Genomic DNA, 19,353 nt, shown 5'->3' on the forward strand with positions numbered 1-19,353 from the left:
TTCATTGACCTTGTGACAGTTGAAGTTATAGGAAAGCTTGGGCAGAGTTATAGTGTTTAATAGCATCCTTCGAAAATGTCAACTATTATACAGTTTTAAAAAATCATGCTAATTCTGCCCATTCCCACTGTTAAAAATGATCTTCTAAATCATATAGTGTTCAGCTTAGAAATTTACTGCTTTCATTACAGGGCAATGAGTACTTTAAGGAAGGAAAGTATCTAGAAGCAATTGAATGCTATACCAGAGGGATGGCAGCAGATGGGACCAATGCACTTTTACCAGCAAACCGGGCCATGGCTTATCTTAAGCTTGAAAAGTAAGTTTGGTTTTGGAGGTGCAGGTTATCACTGAATTTAATTAATTATGTGTCACATTTTACGAAAAGCTCGAGGGATGTGATGGTTGATGCGATCCCCTAGTTGTATGGCCTACATACACCGGCATTGAAATTCAATCTGTCATTACAAAGCTCAGAACATGGAATCACATCTAATGTTGGATGCTGTGTTTGGGCAACTCTTTTTTTTTTTTTGTTTTAGCACAATGAGGAGTGATTAGTTAATTCCCTGTGGCAATGCCATGACAATGGGAGTTAACCTGCCTGGTTTAAATTTAAACAAAAGCTTGGCAGTTAACTGTTTCCTGTTGCATTCTCTGGCAACACTTCTACCAACCAGAATCCACTTGCCAACCAATCAGCACCACCTTCTCATGCAGTATAAACTGCTGGTCCCTAGAGATTTGATATTCTTGTGAATCTTCCTGATGAGTACAAAATGAAAAGCTTCAACAGCATGTCTCCTTTTTCAGCAATATTCAATGTTCTGTACAAAGCAACAATTTATATAACCTTTGTCCCGAGCAAGACAGATTTTAGTCGCAACACATGCACTTTTAAATTTGTCCATTGTAGCGAACCATGGGGCAGAACTTTTTTTTAATTCAGAGTGCCCAATTCATTTTGTTTACAATTAAGGGGCAACTTATCATGGCCAATCCACCTACCCTGCACATCTTTGGGTTGTGGGGGCGAAACCCACGCAAACATGGGGAGAATGTGCAAACTCCACACGGACAGTGACCCAGAGCCGGGATCGAACCTAGGACCTCGGCGCCTTGAGGCAGCAGGCTAACCACTGCACCACCGTGCTGCCCCATAGGGCAGAATTTAATGCTCTATCCTGAGACAAAGTTGGAGGCAGAGGGCATTTATTTGGGTGGGAGGATGCTGGGTAGGGAATCACATGCTTTCCCTCCTCTGATCTGATTAGGTTTGGACAGGAAGACGTGCGAAAGACCTTCCCATTCTGCTACCAATTGATTGATGCCCTTCAATGAGCAATGGTATTCAATCATCAGGTGGGAAACTTCCAGGGAAACCTGAAAAGCAAAACCATGTCGGATTTTCTTGTGGCCTCTGAGAAGCATGCTTGCTGAGAGCCAACCCCTGCTCTTGCTGCTGAACCCCTTCTTGCCACCCTCTGATGGGCACTTAATTTCCCAAAGGAGCCAATTTGGGGCTCTGTCACCTATGTTAAATACTACCCAGAGTTTGAAGCCAAGCTTGTCTTGTGCTTTTGAGGACCACAATAGTCACTAGATTACTGTCTAAATTCTATTATAATTATATTTCCAGCTTCATAAAATATGCCAATAAATTGTGCCTTAAAAAGTTGTTGCAAGTCTGTAGAAACCGTTAACTTTTTAAAAGAAAGGAATCCCCGTGACGTCACCAGAAAGTTAACCGATGGACAGGATTTCACTTTTTAAAACTGTTTCTGGAATAATGAATCAAAAATCAATGCAATTTAAACATTGATTAACAGACAAGTTATACTTCAAATCAAAAGGTAAATTTCACTTTAAATAGTTGATGCAACAAAGATATGCCTCTACCAGTTATAAGCATTTCTTGTACAATTGTGGCACCATGTGCAATCTCAGCAGTCTATTTTTACTTCACCTCTGGCATGTAGGATCTCTCACTACACTCTCAATGGATTTGGCCCTTCAGTGAATCTGTTTCACCGGCAGCCATGTTCCATCCGGAGTTCCCGGGTGCATTCGACACCCAAACAGTACACCTCTGCAGAACCTTCTTACTGGTCCACAACAGTCTTGATAGCATAGAACCTCCAGAGACTCCCTTCTCTGACTTCTAAACTCTGTTTGGCTGTGGAAAAATAGTAACAGCAGCAGTGGGGATCTTGTCCCATCCACAATCGCTGTTCTCCCTGTCTTAATCTCTATGGGCTTTCCAACTATATAAAACATACCACATCCATTTTCTGTTCTATTCTGAGTATTCTCTCTGCTTTTTCACCAGGATCTGCTCTGAACTGTAGGGTAGTCGATCTGCAATTAGTTGTGTATCTACCCTTTGTTTATTGATTTTCATCCCAATAGCAACCACGGGTCACGTGCGCACTACTTGGACATCTAACAACCTTACCCCCAGGAAAACCAATTGCCTCTATTTAGAATGCTCTCAGTTTCATTTTGGCCTTCAAAGGGACCACCCCAAAAAAAAAACCGGTTTTCCCCGAAGCACGTGTGTCATCGTACAGTGAACAAGACTATGTAAACATAATCATAGAATCCCTACAGTGCAGAAGGAGGCCATTCGGCCCATCGAGTCTGCATCAACCCTCTAAGAGCACCGCAACCTAGGCTCAATCCCCCACTCTATGCTTGTAACCCCACAATTTAGCATATCCAATCCACCTAATCTGCACATCTTTGGACTGTGGGAGGAAAACCATGCAGACACGAGACAAATTTGTAAACTCCACACAGTCACCCGAGGTAGGAATCGAACTCGGGTCCCTGGAGCTGTGAGGCAACAGTGCTAAACACTGTGCACCGTGCCGCCCCAGAATATTGAAATGAAATGTGCCAAGCACAGAAATTGACTACCTTGGCTTATGCATTATGTTTCTAATGTGACGTTAATGAAAGCAGTGGATTTCCAAAACCAATTGTTCATGACAGCTCTGAGCCAGTTATAAATATTTTAGGTTTTCAGAAGCAGAAGCTGACTGTAGCCAGGCAATCTCACTGGATAATACTTACTCCAAAGCATTTGCTCGAAGAGGAACTGCCCAAATGTGCCTAGGGAAGCTGAAGGAAGCGAACGAAGGTGAGATTGGTATAAAGTTTGTAGAACAGAATTTTTTTTAAAAATTGTTGTTGGAGAAAATCATGTTCCATTTGTAACTTTACATTTGATTATTATTTTGAACAAAAAACAGTAGTTAGTCCAGGCTGGTGGGGTTGGGATGATGGGGTAGGATTTAATACTCTGACGAGGAGAAATGCTTTAAAATGAATATTGTTATTTTGCACCTGTTCCTCAAATTGGTATAATTTTGAGTAATGGAGGCTGACAGAAGCTTTTGTACACGTCCTAATAATAATAATCGCTTATTGTCACAAGTAGGCTTCAATGAAGTTACTGTGAAAAGCCCTTAGTCGCCACATTCCGGCGCCTGTTCGGGGAGGCCGGTACGGGAATTGAACCCGCGCTGCTGGCCTTGTTCTGCATTACAAGCCAGCTGTTTAGCCCACAGCTGTCAAAATGTAGTCTAAAAAGACTAATGTGTAAACAGTATGACACTTGCACAGAGCTCCTCTTACCTAAGTCTAAATTGTGATTACATTTTGAAGAGTTGAATGTCCCCTTGGCTCTGCACTAACATTCATATCTTTTTCTGTAAATGTGTTTCTTTTAAACTGCCTGAGCACTTAATGAAATAATCTAAACCAATCAGCTTAGAATTGTAAATGCATGATGATAAATCATTCAGGCGAATAATTGTTTTGTATCTCTAATAGAATGAAAACATAATTTTTCCTATGTCTCATATTTTATGACCATGTGGTTGAAGTATAATCAGTGATGTTTGCTATTATGCCCATAAATTTTAAGTTTTTAATTTTCTTTTTGTTGTTCTAGTCTGAAGCAGCATTTCATATAAGTTTAGCACCATTTTGGGTAATATTTTGCTTCCTTTGTTTTATTTATTAATATTGAACCAAATATGGGCAGCACGGTGGTGCAGTGGTTAGCTCTGCTGCCTACAGCGCAGAGGGCCTGGGTTCGATCCCGGCCCCGAGTCACTGTCCGCGTGGAGTTTGCACATTCTCCCCGTGTCTGCGTGGGTCTTACCCCCACAACCCAAAGATGTGCAGGGTAGGTATATTGGCCATGCTAAATTGCCCCTTAATTGGAAGCAAATAATTGGGTACTCTAAATTTATTTTAAGAAATATTAAACCAAATATTTGTCCGTGAATGATGGGGGTCGTTTAGCTCAATTGGCTAGATGGATAGTGTAATGCAGAATGATGCCAATAATGCAGGTTGAATCCCTGTCCCAGCTGTGGTAGTTCATGGAAGCCTTGCCCCTTCCCTTGGTCCATGTACACAGAGTGCTGTCCCTGAAGCCACATAACCAAAAATGGAGAGCAATGCCTGTGGTCCTTTGTGGACTATGGCTAATTTCTGTTGCCCGAGCGATTAATACTTGTGCTCGCCTGACTGAACAAAGAAGATTGTTCCCTTGACTTCATTGGATATCAAGTGATTTTAACAGTCTTTTTTTGTATTGTCTTTTAAAAAAAATTTGTGTTAGATTTTGAAATGGTGCTGTTGTTGGAACCAGGAAACAAGCAAGCATTAACTGAACTTGAAAAAATTAACAAGGTAAATATAAAGTATTCAGTAGCCTTGTTCATATGGGCGAACAAACTGATTTAATAGGAGCATTTTGGAGCTAGCACCTGTTATAGTAAAATAAGGAGCAAAGAATAACAAGATTAGAAATCTACTGGATCGGTTGAAAACTCTAGAACTCACAGGCAGAATTTGACACTCCCAACCAGGTTTGTTGGTTGGAGGGTTTGCTATGAAAAACCATTTCCCAACACCTATTGGCTGCCTCTGCCCCTACCAGTGTTGCAGTTTTATGAGCAGCAGAGGAGATGTCAGGTGTCCTGCCTGTCATTGTGCCAAATGAGGCCCTTAAATGACCAATTCCTGGGTGGAATTCTCCGTTTCTGAGACTGCGTGCACTTTTACAACAGAAAAACCGGCACCGCACCTGAACCGATTCTGCTACCGTTGAGGGGCTAGCACCGGATTCCAATGAATAACAGTGCGGAATTCGCCGGTTTTGTGATTGACACTCTGGAAGCTGACGAGCTGCAGCCGCACATACACATTACAATCACCACACACACTCATCCCAGCCAACAAGATGGCACTGGCTGTGCTGGAGCACATCCATACAGCTGATGGATTGGCCGGGGCCAGAGGTCACCCAGAGGGGTGCCCTGGGGGGACATCTATAAGACCCGTCACCCTGTCCAAAATGGGCTGTTAGCGGTGTGCGCAGCCGCATGGCTGCCTTGCTGGCTCCAGCAATGGTGTTCCGTGCCCGTCCGCACTGACCCCACAGCCCACCTGGCAACTCCCCACTTCTCCTCCCGGCCCTGACTGAAGACCCATGGCGAGCAGCACAACTCATCAAACTATGGCGATTTGGACACCTTCCTTGTCCTTTCTCTCTCTCTCTCTCTCTCTCTCTCTCTCTCTCTCTCTCTCTCTCTCTCTCTCTCTCTCTCTCTCTCTCTCTCTCTCTCTCTCTCTCTCTCTCTCTCAGCTGCCCCACTGGTTTCACAATTTTTAAAAGCACAAGTGAACCACGCCATCGGGACTCGGCCCATCAGAGGCAGGGAATCGCAGAAGCCCCGGAGAATACCGGGTCAGGCCACCTAATGATATACAAACGGTGTCTACTGTACGTGCTTTCCAGAATGCATTGGTGCCGCTGTCGAGGTGCTGGAGAATTGCGATTTGTCGTCAAATTGACGCCTGCCGCGATTTCGGCGACTGAACCAATTCTCCATTCAATTGCCTTTCCCAATTTCGGCAACAGCCAACGCAGAATCCCGCCCCCTGTCTGCTCTTATTTCTATTTCACATGCGGTCAGCTGAAGCAAGTGATGGGTCATAAACCCACAGAAAACACAGCTTGGGCCTCAGGTGGAAAAGGGGTGAGTTGCCACTCTTATAAGACCCCTGTTTAAATAAGAAATACCCTCCAAGCTTTAAACAAGCCCACCTCCCCAGCCCCATCCACCCTGTCTCCCCCTCCCCACCCGTCTTTATAGGGGACTGGCAACCCAGCCCCTGTACTTTGCATCCGTCTCCAGAAACAATTATTTCTGGTGGCTGGGTGCAGGAGTGGTGGGCAATGCTGGGAGCTCTTGGCAGTGGGACTTTCTCCCCAGATGAGAACTGAAGTCTCACCTCAAGATAATTCGGGTCCCAATGGATGTGACTGGCAGGCGCAGAACAAGAAGGTCTGCCCAATTCCGCCTCTTCGACCCACTCACTGGATGTAACATCCACTTTTATTGACAAGAAAAGGATCCCTCTTGCCATTGTTTCATTTCCAGAACTAGGGGTAATTGTTCAAAAATAGTAAGTCACTCATTTAAGACTGAGATCAGGAGAATTTCTTTCTGAGGGCCGTGAGTCTGAAACTCACTTGAAACCCAATTGAAACAAAAAGCAGTGGAGGCAGAATCTGTGAACATCTTTAAGGCAGAGCTAGACGGATTCTTGATCAACAAGAGGGGGGGGGGGGGAATGAAAGGTTATGGGGGTAGGCAGGATTATGGGATTCAGGTTACAATCAGATCAATTTATAATCTAATTGAATGGCGGAGTAGGCCTCCTACTAGGTGCCGAGTGGCCTACTCCTCCTAATTCCTGTGTATGTTCACTATATGTTAAAATAACTGCTTTGGGAATGTGAACACGGGCAGCAGTATTAGGTTAAATCTATTTCATCAGAATAGAAATAGGATTCTGAATAAGATATTGTTGGACAGGAAGGAGAAAAGTTAAGCATGATCAGCAGATAAAAGCTCACTTCAAAACATCAAGCCTCCCTCTTTGGTCACCTGACCTAAAATCTCTGGCTTGATGCCATATTTTATTTCACAATGGGACAGTTTATTATGCTAAACGCCTTATATAAATACAAGATATTGACTGGTGAAAATGATAATGCTTCAAATTCATTAGAAACAGATAAAGAAATGATTTGTTATTTGAGCAAGGTAAAACTAATTTTACTGCAATTGTGTAGGTATAGGGCATTGGTGAGGCCACGCCTGGAGTATTCTGTGCAGTTTTGATGTCCTTATCTGAGGAATTATGTTCTTGATATGGGGGGGGGGGATTGTAGCGAAGGTTTACCAAGCTGATTCCTGGGATGGCGGGACTGTCATGAGGAGAGACTAAGTTGCTTGGGATTATATTCATTGGAGTTTAGAAGAGTGAGAGGGGACCTTTTTTTTTTTTTTTTTGTTGTAAATTTAGAGTACCCAATTATTTTTTTTGCAATTTAGTGTGGCCAATCCACCTACCCTGCACTACTTTGGGTTGTGGGGGTGAGACCCACGCAGACATGGGGAGAATATGCAAACTCTACACAGACAGTGACCTGAAGTTGGGATTGAACCCGGGTTCTCGGCGCCTTGAGGCAGCAATGCCAATCACTGTGCCACCCGAAACAGGATTAGACAGGGTAGATTCAGAAAGAATGTTCCCGATGGTGGGGGAGTCCAAAACATGGGGTCATCGTTTGAGGATAAGGGGAAACCTTTCAGGACTAAGGTGAGGAGAATTCACCCAGGGTGGTGAATCTGTGGAATTTGCTACGACAGAAAGTGGTTGAGGCCAAAACATTGTGAAATTTCAAGAAGGAGTTAGATCTAGCTCTTGGGGCTAAAGGGATCAAGGGACATGGGGGGTTGGGGGGTTGGGGGGGGGGGGGGGAGGTGGCATCAGGGTATTGAACTTGATGATCAGCAATGAGCACAATAAATGGCGGATCAAACTCAGGGCTGAATGGCCTCCTGCTTCTATTTTCCATATTTCTATGTAATTCACCTTGAATTCCCAAGTTGGCAGACTGAGAGTTTGCTGTGCATTGATCAAGTCTTTAATTATAACGGTAAAAATACATATTTTCTGCATAGAATTGTCCAGGAACATGCAAAGTAGGTAGGTTGAAACAAAATTACAAAGAGAAAAACAGAGTTTATTTTTTGACGGAAGACTTAAGAATTGTGTAGTAGTCTTGTGGGAACAGAACTAGACTCGCAAGTTTGAATTTAAATACCAGCAGACCACATTGTGAACCTGAATTCAGTTAATCTGATAAATACTGGGCTTGCATCAGAAAGCATGGCCATGCAAATTGTCAGGATTGGTGTAAACCCAATTGGTTGGTAACGTGAACTTCAAATATTTATCTTTCATGTTTAAGGAATTGGCTTTGCAAGGGGTCGCCACCCACCAGAAATCTTCAGAAAGCAAAGAAGGTCGGAGACTAATCAAACCAATCGATAAACCACCCCATCTAAGATCTACTGTAAGTCTTAAACCATCCAAGTTTAGTTCAAAGGTATCCATCCTTATTGGCTGTTCTATATGCATGCATTATGAGTGCACATGGACCAACTTTGATGTGCACAGAACACACAACTTGCAGAGCAAATCGATTGCTGAGAATTCTAGAAAGCTACCCAACATGGAAACAGTGCATCAAAAATTTACTTGTAAAGTTACCCTTCATGATGTGCCTTTTGTTCCAGGCAGTTTTCTTTCGTTTTGAAATACGCGACGAGGTTTTTGATTTATGCAAGCAGGAAAAAATGGAGATGGATAAACTATTTTGACTGTGTTGCGAAGGAAGTTCAAAATAGAAAAAAATTAAAGATTAGTTGTATTTAATTAATTTCCAGCAGACTTTTGATTGCTAATTAAAGTGTGTGCTCCCCCCCCCCGCCCCCCCCCCCCCCGTGCAATCCAAAACCAACAGCTAATTTTGACGCACAAATTCATTTTTTAACCCAAAACGTACCATTGCAATTGTTTGGGTTGCTTGTGTTGTGAAAAGTTTATGTCGGCAGATGTCATTGTTCTTTTAATTACATGAATTAGAATTTTGCGCATCCTTCAAAATGCTGATTCAACTGTAAACCATTAGTGCCCATTAGCAGCACATTTTTAGGGGTTGGGTTTGCTCCCTTCATATAATGTTTATTTTTCAATTTCACCATTAATATTTGTTCTAATGTTAGTTTAAGAATCTAAAATATTTTAATTTTTCTGTATTCCATGGACAACCATTTCCCCCAAACCCATCTCAGCAATTGCTTTCTTTTCTTCACACTTTATGGCAGCATTTTCTTCCCCATCCTGGTCCACTTCCCCCATATCCATAAAAGCTACCTTAATGTCCATTATTCTTCAAAAGCACCATTTCGCGACTACACTCTTTCTCCAATCCTCACCGTTCTGTTCCCAAAGGTACACCCTTTGCTTCCACCTTGCTCACTTTTTTCCTCATAGTTCTCTCCTTTTGTTCTTTCTGCCATTAGTTCGACGGGGCTCTCTCTCTCTCTCTCTCTCTCTCTCTCTCTCTCTCTCTCTCTCTCTCTCTCTCTCTCTCTCTCTCTCTCTCTCCGACTTACCCACTCTAAACCACAAAGTTCATAGACGCTGCACTTTCTTAGTGGCCTGCAGTTTTTTATTGACACAGGACCTTCTGATACTGCACATTATCAGATTGGTCACTTTGCTGCAAGTGAGAATTCCTGATTTATCCCAAGCCTAGAAATTCCCACTGGGAATACAGAATTTAGTTCCAACACAGCAACGATATCCGATGTGATTTTCAGCCAAGGACAACAGCTGGTCCATGGAACCCAGTGACTTTGCCACCATGTCCTCTGGGGCTAGCATTCATGCTGCCAAAAGAAATTGAGCTACCACAGTGATTTGCCTCTGCATAAAATAAATCAATTTATTTGTGTAAATTGTCTGTGTTGCTAAGTAACAAAACATTTTGCAGAGCGTCTTTTTCACTGAAGTAATTGGGATTTAACTTCTATTGTGGTGAAATGCAAGAAGGGTATCTTTCTTCCTATGTGGTCTCTTTCAGTTTGAAAGTCTAAATCAATTTATCTTCATTACTCCAGATAAATTGGATTCAGTCAAATTAATGTTGGGCATCTATAGTCCTGATTGTAAATGCTGATGCTCACATTTTAAAGTGCCTTGGTAATCCTGTTTGCTGCTTTTGCATCGCTAAACGTTAGTTTGTCGACCCTGATATTTCTCTCCAGCTGTATTTTGGGACACCCCACACAGTAAAGGCAATCTGTTTCCCATTTTGATGTCCTAAATCTGGCACCGTTTGCTGCCTATGCCCCACATGCCCAGTTCTTTAGTTTCTCCACCATGTTTATTGTTTACAAACTCTCAAAACATTTCTGTCTGCAATCTGCAGAGAGTCGATGCCTAGAAACGTGCTTAGTTATAAGGAAGGCACGAGGTGACATAGCTTTAAGTTGAGGGGAGATAGATATAAGACAGATGTCAGAGGTAGGTTCTTTACTCAGAGAGTAGTAAGGGCGTGGAATGCCCTGCCTGCAACAGTAGTGGACTCGCCAACACTAAGGGCATTCAAATGGTCATTGGATAGACATATGGACGATAAGGGAATAGTGTAGATGGGCTTTAGAGTGATTTCACAGGTCGGCGTAACATTGAGGGCCGAAGGGCCTGTACTGCGCTGTAATGTTCTATGTTCTATCATAACAGGCAAAGAAGGGTTAAAAATGGTACTTTTTAAAACCCTCGCTGGCACTGCTCAGATGTGAGATTAATACTGTGTTTATCTCGGATACAAAACTTCACAAGGTTTTTGAAATCGATACTTTGACCGTCTATCTCTGATGGCCCTAACTCACTCTGGCACTCACTCTTATCTATCTTGTGCTGTACAATTAAGTGGGATGCTCTTGCTGAAGGGCCAGAGCGATATTTGTTTTCATATTGATATTTTCACGTTAATGAAACCTATTTCCATGTGGAGGCTTTTTGGCAGGTTGGGCGCAACAGAGTGGCATCTATGCAGACGGGCATATTGCATTGGCAGGAGACACAGTACTTAAATTTATAGTTGAATCATCCTGTATTATAGTTGAATCATCCTGTATCCAAGTTGCAACAAAGCTGCCTACTGCAAAAATCCATAGAGCTTACCTTTTGTTAAAACAATTGCAGATGTACAGACTGTTCTAGACTTGTCTTCATTGTAATGCTGCTATTATAATATTTTGGCAACGGTACAAAAGACTTGAGAAATGTTTTTTTTTCTTTCAAGCTTTAGTGTCTGCCGTTATAGCAGGAGGTGCATTGAACCGTACAAATCTTTTTTAAAAATAATTTTAGAGTACCCAATTCATTTTTTCCAATCAAGGGCCAATTTAGAATGACCACTCCACCTACCCTGCACATCGTTTGGGTTGTGGGGGCGAAATCCACGCAAACACGGGGAGAATATGCAAATTCCACACACAGTGACCCAGAGCCGGGATCGAACCTGGGAGCTTGGCGTGTGAGGCAGCAGTGTTATCCATTTTGGAACCGTGCTGCCGTGAACCTTACCAATCTGGAAAGTATCACTGCTGAGGAGTTGGGTGTCCATCTAGGCTAGGATTTGCTAGGGTTTGCAATCTAGAAAATGCTGTTTGTTGAACAACATGTAAATAGACAGTAAGGATAAGATTGTGCACAATTTGGGCATTTTGATTTGATTGAACAACTGATGTGTGCTACCCAGGTCCTCTTGGGGAATAGTTACTTGAATGACACGTTCCAAGGCATTTGGCACTTGTGAAATCAAAATCTGTTACCTTGTGATAGAGGTCACTGAACTGGTAATCCACAAACATAGAGGTTTCAGGCTTAAATCCCGCCATGGTAGATGGTAAATCATCTTGTGGCAGGCGTGGGTGAGCTGAGAAAACAAAATCTGTTATTAGGGATGAATGGGAAAAAGAGAAGAAATAAGGATTTTAAAAATGTCATTGGAGAAATTGAAAAAGATGTGTTGCATTTAAACATGAATCAGCAGTGAGTCCAATTGAAGCAAAGCTGTTCAGAGATTTTACTTTCTTCGTGAAAAAATAGGATTGGTGTTACAAAATACAATGGTCTGGCTAGCTTGAGCGTTTTGTGAATTCTGGATACCTGGAAACAGCATTAATAAATTCTGACTTTCCACAGCTAACATAGTTTGAGCAAATTGGCAATAAGGGTGTTTAAGCCCAGCCACCCATATTTGGAAAATGAAAAGATCAATACATACATGCATCAGAGAGGGCGCTGAGAAGGAGACCCAAGATTAATCCCAATTGTAAGGAATATAGGCTTTTAGAAAAGAAAAGAAGCTCTAGCTTTGCAGTCCAGAAGACAGTAATTGAGGCTGACTTTGCAGTGATGCAAAGAGCACTGAATTGCCCAGCTAATGGGAATTAAAATGTTGTTTCAAATTAAGTAGGGAAATTAGGATGAGATGACAAATTTATATTGGCAAACGAAAATCGAAAAAACAATAGATTTATGTACTATTATTTTTCCCTGCAAAACTAAGGAGGAGACATAAGACTGGTGAAGTTTGAAAAGGTAAGGTTGATACTAGATGGATGAGCTTTGTTGGCAGGGATATTATTGAATTTTCTTATGTTTTTGTGTACACAACATTCTAATAATGTTAGGACACATCTAATGCCGGTGAGAACTGGAAACCTGTACCGTGGGCACTGGTTATTGGAATTATTGATAGGATTATCAATCAGTGGTAGTTAACTTTGGTATCGCCACATTTATTTTATGGAGCTTCCTTTTTGATTTCCATGGATGTCAATAGTGGAAATTAGTGACAATCAGTTGACTTGCTGATAAAATATTAAACGTTAATGAACTGGAAAAATATTTGCATATTAATTTACATTAGAGACAACTGGCCTAGTCTTGTGGTACAAACAGTCAAGTTCTTTATTGACAACAACTTAATACTTTTGCAACTTTTAGCAGAAGAGGGAGGTAGAGAAATCTCTAATGTTGGTCACTGAATATCATAATAGGATGGAGGCAAAGGTCTTGCCGAACCCAAGTTACAATCACCATTTTCATTATTTTTATTCTGCTCTATAGTTTAATAGTGACGATTAACCCCAAGATTGTATCAGTTAAATATGCAATTAAATCCAGAAATAAGGTGTAAGCATCAGCTAATGGTAGCATTCTCTCCTCTGAGTCAAAAGGTTGTGGGTTCAAGTCTTTTTTCAAGTGCCTTTAAAGCACTGGACTGTTCTGTGCTTTGAGAGGCGTTCTATAAATTCAAATTTCTGTTTCTTTCTCTCTTCCCTTCCTGCCTTCCTTCCCTGAGATTAACATTTTATTCACAAAATTAATTGCGATGCATTTTTTAAAATCACAACAATCCAAGTGGACTTTTTTGCAATACAAATACACAACTAATTGATCATTTAAATATAGGCTCAGAATTGGCTTAAATTTAATTATTCTTGTGTATGCTAAATGCCAATGAAGTCTTTCATTTTCACTATGTGGTCCTTTACAATGTCAAAAGCTGCACGTGATAACTGCAGTAATTTATTTTAATCCAATTTTCTATGCAAGATGGATATATTTTAACTTTGTTTCTGTCAGTAAGCTCATTTTTGGTGTTGCATAAATAAATCAAAGTCCCAAGTATTGAGGGAAAGTTGCATGTACGGTGGGTCAGTGTGTTATGCGGGTTATATTTCTCCCATGTTGAACACACAACATACAGTGCAGAAGGAGGCCATTCGGCCCATCGAGTCTGCACCGACCCACTTAAGCCCTCACTTCCACCCTATCCCTGTAACCCAATAACCCCTCCTAACCTTTTTGGTTACTAAGGGCAAATTTATCATGGCCAATCCACCTAACCTGCATGTCTTTGGACTGTGGGAGGAAACCAGAGCACCCGGAGGAAACCCACGCAGACACTGGGAGAACGAGTTAGTCTCAGTATCCACCAATTTCCACTTGGAAACAAGGGTAGTTGGAGAGTTCTTCATTCCCAGCTTGGGAACTAAATAATCTAAGATACTTAATGTTTAGAAGAATAGGGAAAATGAAGGGGGTAGAACTGATAAAGGATGGGATAAAAGCAGTAGAGAGAAAGGATCTTTGCTCAAAATCAAGAAGAATCCTTTTGGATTGAGCTAAGAAACAGCAAAAGGCTGAAAACATGGAGAGTAGTTTGTAGGCCCTCTAACAATAGTGAGTTCTTGGAATGTATGTGCTAGTTTTCTAGATCAATGTACAAAGGGAACTCTAGGGAAGAGTGAATTGTACATGCGATTGAAACTGATCTTAAGCCCAAAACTAGGGTCTAGAATCTAAACAAACTGCAGAGATATGAGGGGCAAATTCAATAAATTGAGAAGCTATATTAACCGCAGTGATGGTAGCCAAGTAATACTTGGCATTTAACAATGATCACAATTTGCAACAAATATACATTCCTTTCAAGTATGGATAACGAGGAACTAGAGGGTTGAAATGTTTTTTTTTCCAATTAAGGGGCAATTTAGCGTGTCCAATCCACACCCTGCACATCTTTGGGGTGTGGGGGTGGGACTCAGGCAGACATGGGCAGAATGTGCAAACTCCATACAGGCAGTGGCCTGGTGCTGGAATCGAACCTGGGTCCTCGGCGCCATGAGGAAGCAGTGCTAACCACTGCTCCACTGTGCTGCCCTTAGAGAGTTAAAATGTTGTCCAGAAACTAGTAAGTATGAAGATCAGGAGAGGATGTTAGAATTCAGCAAGAGTAGGCTAAGAATTCAGCAAGAGCAGACTAAGAAATAGATACGGAAAGAGAAGATTATGTGAGTAGTATAGCAAGAGACTGTTTTTATAGGTATGTGAGTGGGAAGGGATTAGTGATCGTAAAAGTGGATGCTTGATCATAAAAGTGGATCGAATTGAGGCAGAGACATTAAATTGTAATAGAGAATATGGAAATCACACACATTAAACAAATGCTGAAAAAGACAAAAACATTCCAAAAATAATGAGCAACCAAGGATATAGCAAGAATGAGGAATTAAAATCCGCATAAGAAATGGTGTCAAGAGTTGAGTGGTGACGAAACTCCCCGACTTGATAGCTTGCACCCTACAGTTTTAAAGGGGGTAGTTGCAGAGAGAGTGCAAAACGTTGTTTTTCAACTACCTGAATTTTTAGATTCTAGATCAGTCTTCATTGGAAGATAGCAAACATAACCTCATAATGTAAGAAAGGATGGGATTGGGGCAATGGGGAAGAAAAGCCATGGTCTTATTGATTGGTGGCGCAGGCTTGAAAGGCCGGATTTCTCTAATTTCTATTTCGTATTCCTTATAATCTTGTGCGTATCTTTCACCAAATCTGCAGGAAAGTCGACCTTATCACTCAATATTTGCACACGCATTTGTCCCTGAACTATAGCAGTTCACTCTGCTGGCCAGAATCTGTTCAGCATGGAGAAGCATTTATAGACCCACCAATAAAAATTACTCCCATCATCTGATAGTAAAATATATTTGTTTAATTCAAATATCAGCAATAAATGTTGCTGAGTAAGGAGATTGATACAAGAAACATTTTTCTCTGAATTATTAATACATATACTGTACCAGTTTAGTATTTTCAATTAAAATGATTTCAATTCTTTAGAACACGTCTGGAGGTGGATTTTGAAACACTGAAACTTATTGTCCTGGGAGTTTAAAGGAGATAAACAGTGTATTGTGAGAAGCTCGAGCTACCAGTTTAATCCAGTGACTTATAAATTATATGAAAGCAAAATACTGCGGATGCTGGAAATCTGAAATAAAGCCAGAACATGCTGGACAAACGCAGCAGGTCTGGCATCATCTGTGGGGAGAAACAGAGTTAATGTTTTAAGTCCATGTGATCGTTCAGAACTGAAAAGGGGTAAAAACGTAATGAATTCTAGAGTTGGAGAGGCGGGTGGAAGAGGTGGGGAAGAATAGAAGGGCAGGGATAGGTTGGAGCACAGGAGAGAGTGACAAAGGTGTCACGGACATGAGACAAAGGGGTGTGTTAATGGATAAATTAGAATTCCTTGAATATGTAACCAAGTTAATAATTGAGGTTACTTGAGATTGCTTTACTAAAAGGCTTTTATAATGAAGATAACAAGGGGTTGGACATTTTTGCCGAAGGTTGAAGTATCTTGTATCAGTGCAGTACAAAAATGTCTTCCCTCTTGTAATTGTAGGGAAGATTATTGTCATTGTGTGTTCAGGTTAAATTAGTTGACCAAGTCTCATCACAATGCCATGTATTTAATTTGTCTTTGTTTATTTTGTATGTTTTTTACAAGAAACCCCTGATAAGAGTTGCTATCGAAGAAATTGGAGATCCAATGACTGATACCAAGACAGAGGCAGCTGCAGTCAATTTCCCTTTTGATCTTGCAACAAAGCAACCATTTGTGTTATCGCCTATTGAAGAGGCAAATAAGATTCAGGAAAACATCATCCATGGTGATTCCTCTGTGCCAGTCGCTGAAGCGCCCAATGCCAAAATACTTAAATTTGAAGAGAGGTATGCCGGTGTTTACTCGATTTAAAAACTTCAGTACAATATACTTTTGAAGATTTTATATTAAAGACAGCAGCTTTTGCTGGTGTGATGTTCATTGGGAATTGGTTTCCTTTTCTTCCCAGTTTCTCATTCAAATGGATATTCTTCATGTTTGTCAAGAACCATAAGAAAGAGGGTGTTCAAAAGGCACTTGCCTGTAATAGCTGTCAAAGCTGAACCAGATTTTGTACTGCTTGATTCCATTTGTGCTTTCCCAGCAAAAATAACAGGGTTGTGACAACTCTATTATCCTACCTACTCCCTTTTCAACTTGAAAATTCTGATCTTGCGTAGTACTGCACTTATTGCAACTAGACTACACCCCTGGCACAGCTCAGCTAAAGCACTAGACTGGAGACTCTAATTCGGTTCTATATAGTTCAGTGTACACTTAACCAGTCAAATTTCTGAGAAGTGATGTAGATTGATTTTTAAAAGCAAACCTGTGTAGGATGCCATCTAACAATATGGTTATTGTGATACCATCTTCATGTTTCATTAAAGATTCTTGAATACATAAACTGGGTTAGCCCTTGAAGCAAAAAAATTCAACCTTGCATTTAAAATCTGAAATCTGATACTTTGTCACGGCATAATTTATTTTTCTGCCTCTTGAACTTTGAAAGAATGGTGAGAAAATCTAATCAAAAGCATTCCTTGTAGGGAATTCAATTTTCCTGTAATGACACATTGATCAAATTACCAGCTCAACTTCCTCCATTATTTTATATTTTGCATGATTTTAATGTACAGCTAAGTAACAGATTAAATGAAATAGGTTTTTTAAATTGGCAAATGAGCATATTTTAGTGCAATGTTGCAACTTATTGATTTAATAAAATGACAAGTGATAGCACTATGAATGTAAATAATACAGTGATGCATAGTTGCATAGTAATTGCGTAAGTAATGCTGCCGGCACATAGAATTTTCAGCAAAGTTTGTTTTTAATTCACTGTCGTCCTTTTAGTTTTTCTCAATACAGCATTGTGCAGCCTGGATGTTTTGGTTTCCGGTATCTCGGAAAATTGCAATCTATCTAAGGCACTAAAAAAAATGAATCTCTGCCTGCCTGCCTTTTACATTCTGATGAAGGATCTCATTTGCAAAATGAAAACTTAACAGATGTTGATATACATGTATTTCCAGTATTTTCGGTCTTCATAATGTATAAGCTGCTTTGTTTCAAATCTAATTTCTGATGGGATATCTCGAGAGAATAGTGCCATAACACAACTTTTTGAAGAAAAGATATGTTTATGTAATGTAATTGGAAAGAAGGATTTTGCACATACACTAGTCTCGAAGGAACCCATCTCCATTCTTTCAATTTCCTAATCTCTTCATGTTCTGTAACTAACCATTCGGAATTGTATTCCTAATGGTTCCCTATCCCTGCCCCATTCCTGCCTGTGGGGAAAATCAGAATAAATAACAAAGAAAATTACAGCACAGGAACAGGCCCTTCGGCCCTCCCAGCCTGCGCCGATCCAGATCCTTCATCTAAACCCGTCTTCTATTATCCAAGTATCTACTTCCCTCTGTTCCCCGCCCGTTCATATATCTGTCTAGATGCATCTTAAATGATGCTATCGTGCCCACCGCTACCACCTCCGCTGGCAAAGCGTTCCAGGCACCCATCACCCTCTGCGTAAAAAACTTTCCACGCACATCTCCCTTAAACTTTCCCCCTCTCACCTTGAAATCGTGACCCCTTGTAATTTACACCACCACTCTTGGAAAAAGCTTGTTGCTATCCACCCTGTCCATACCTCTCAATTTTGTAGACCTCAATCAGGTCCCCCCTCAACCTCCGTCTTTACAACGAAAACAATCCTAATCTACTCAACCTTTCTTCATAGCTAGCACCCTCCATACCAGGCAACATCCTGGTGAACCATCTCTGTACCCTCTCTAAAGCATCCACATCCTTCTGGTAATGTGGCGACCAGAACTGCACGCAGTATTCCAAATGTGGCCCAACCAAAGTTCTATACAACTGTAACATGACCTGCCAACTCTTGTACTCAATACCCCATCCGATGAAGGCAAGCATGCTGTATGCCTTCTTGACCACTCTATCGACCTGCGTTGCCACCTTCAGGGTACAGTGGACCAGAACTCCCAGATCTCTCTGCACATCAATTTTCCCCAGGACTCTTCCATTGACCGTATCGTCTGCTCTTGAATTAGATCTTCCAAAATATATCACCTCGCATTTGCCTGGATTGAACTCGATCTGCCATTTCTCTGCCCAACTCTCCAATCTATCTATATTTTGCTGTATTCTCTGACAGTCCTCTTCGCTATCTGCAACTCCACCAATCTTAGTATCATCTGCAAACTTGCTAATCAGACCACCTATACCGTCGTCCAGATCATTTATGTATATCACAAACAACAGTGGTCCGAGCACGGATCCCTGTGGAACACCACTAGTCACCTTTCTCCATTTTGAGACACTCCCTTCCACCACTACTCTCTGTCTCCTGTTGCCCAGCCAGTTCTTTATCCATCCAGCTAGTACACCCTGAACCCCATACGACTTCACTTTTTCCATCAACCTGCCATGGGAAACTTTATCAAATGCCTTACTGAAGTCCATGTATATGACATCTACAGCCCTTCCCTCATCAATTAACTTTGACACTTCCTCAAAGAATTTTATTAGGTTTGTAAGACATGACCTTCCCTGCACAAAACCATGCTGCCTATCTCTGATAAGTCTATTTTCTTCCAAATGTGAATAGATCCTATCCCTCAGTATCT

At 41.2% G+C, this 19,353-nt stretch overlaps 1 protein-coding gene across 1 annotated transcript in view; it reads left to right on the forward strand.

Moving 5' to 3' along the window:
* Positions 1–19,353, forward strand: part of rpap3 (RNA polymerase II associated protein 3) — a 67,467-nt gene that overhangs the window by 24,366 nt on the left and 23,748 nt on the right. Inside the window, exons 8-12 of the mRNA XM_072485045.1 lie at positions 192–319; positions 3,021–3,142; positions 4,637–4,707; positions 8,348–8,452; positions 16,322–16,545. Of these exons, the coding sequence (XP_072341146.1) occupies positions 192–319; positions 3,021–3,142; positions 4,637–4,707; positions 8,348–8,452; positions 16,322–16,545 (650 nt within the window). The remainder of the gene's footprint in view (positions 1–191; positions 320–3,020; positions 3,143–4,636; positions 4,708–8,347; positions 8,453–16,321; positions 16,546–19,353) is intronic.

This window comes from Scyliorhinus torazame, chromosome 19, assembly GCF_047496885.1.
Source record: "Scyliorhinus torazame isolate Kashiwa2021f chromosome 19, sScyTor2.1, whole genome shotgun sequence".
In the NCBI taxonomy this organism is placed as follows: domain Eukaryota; kingdom Metazoa; phylum Chordata; class Chondrichthyes; order Carcharhiniformes; family Scyliorhinidae; genus Scyliorhinus; species Scyliorhinus torazame.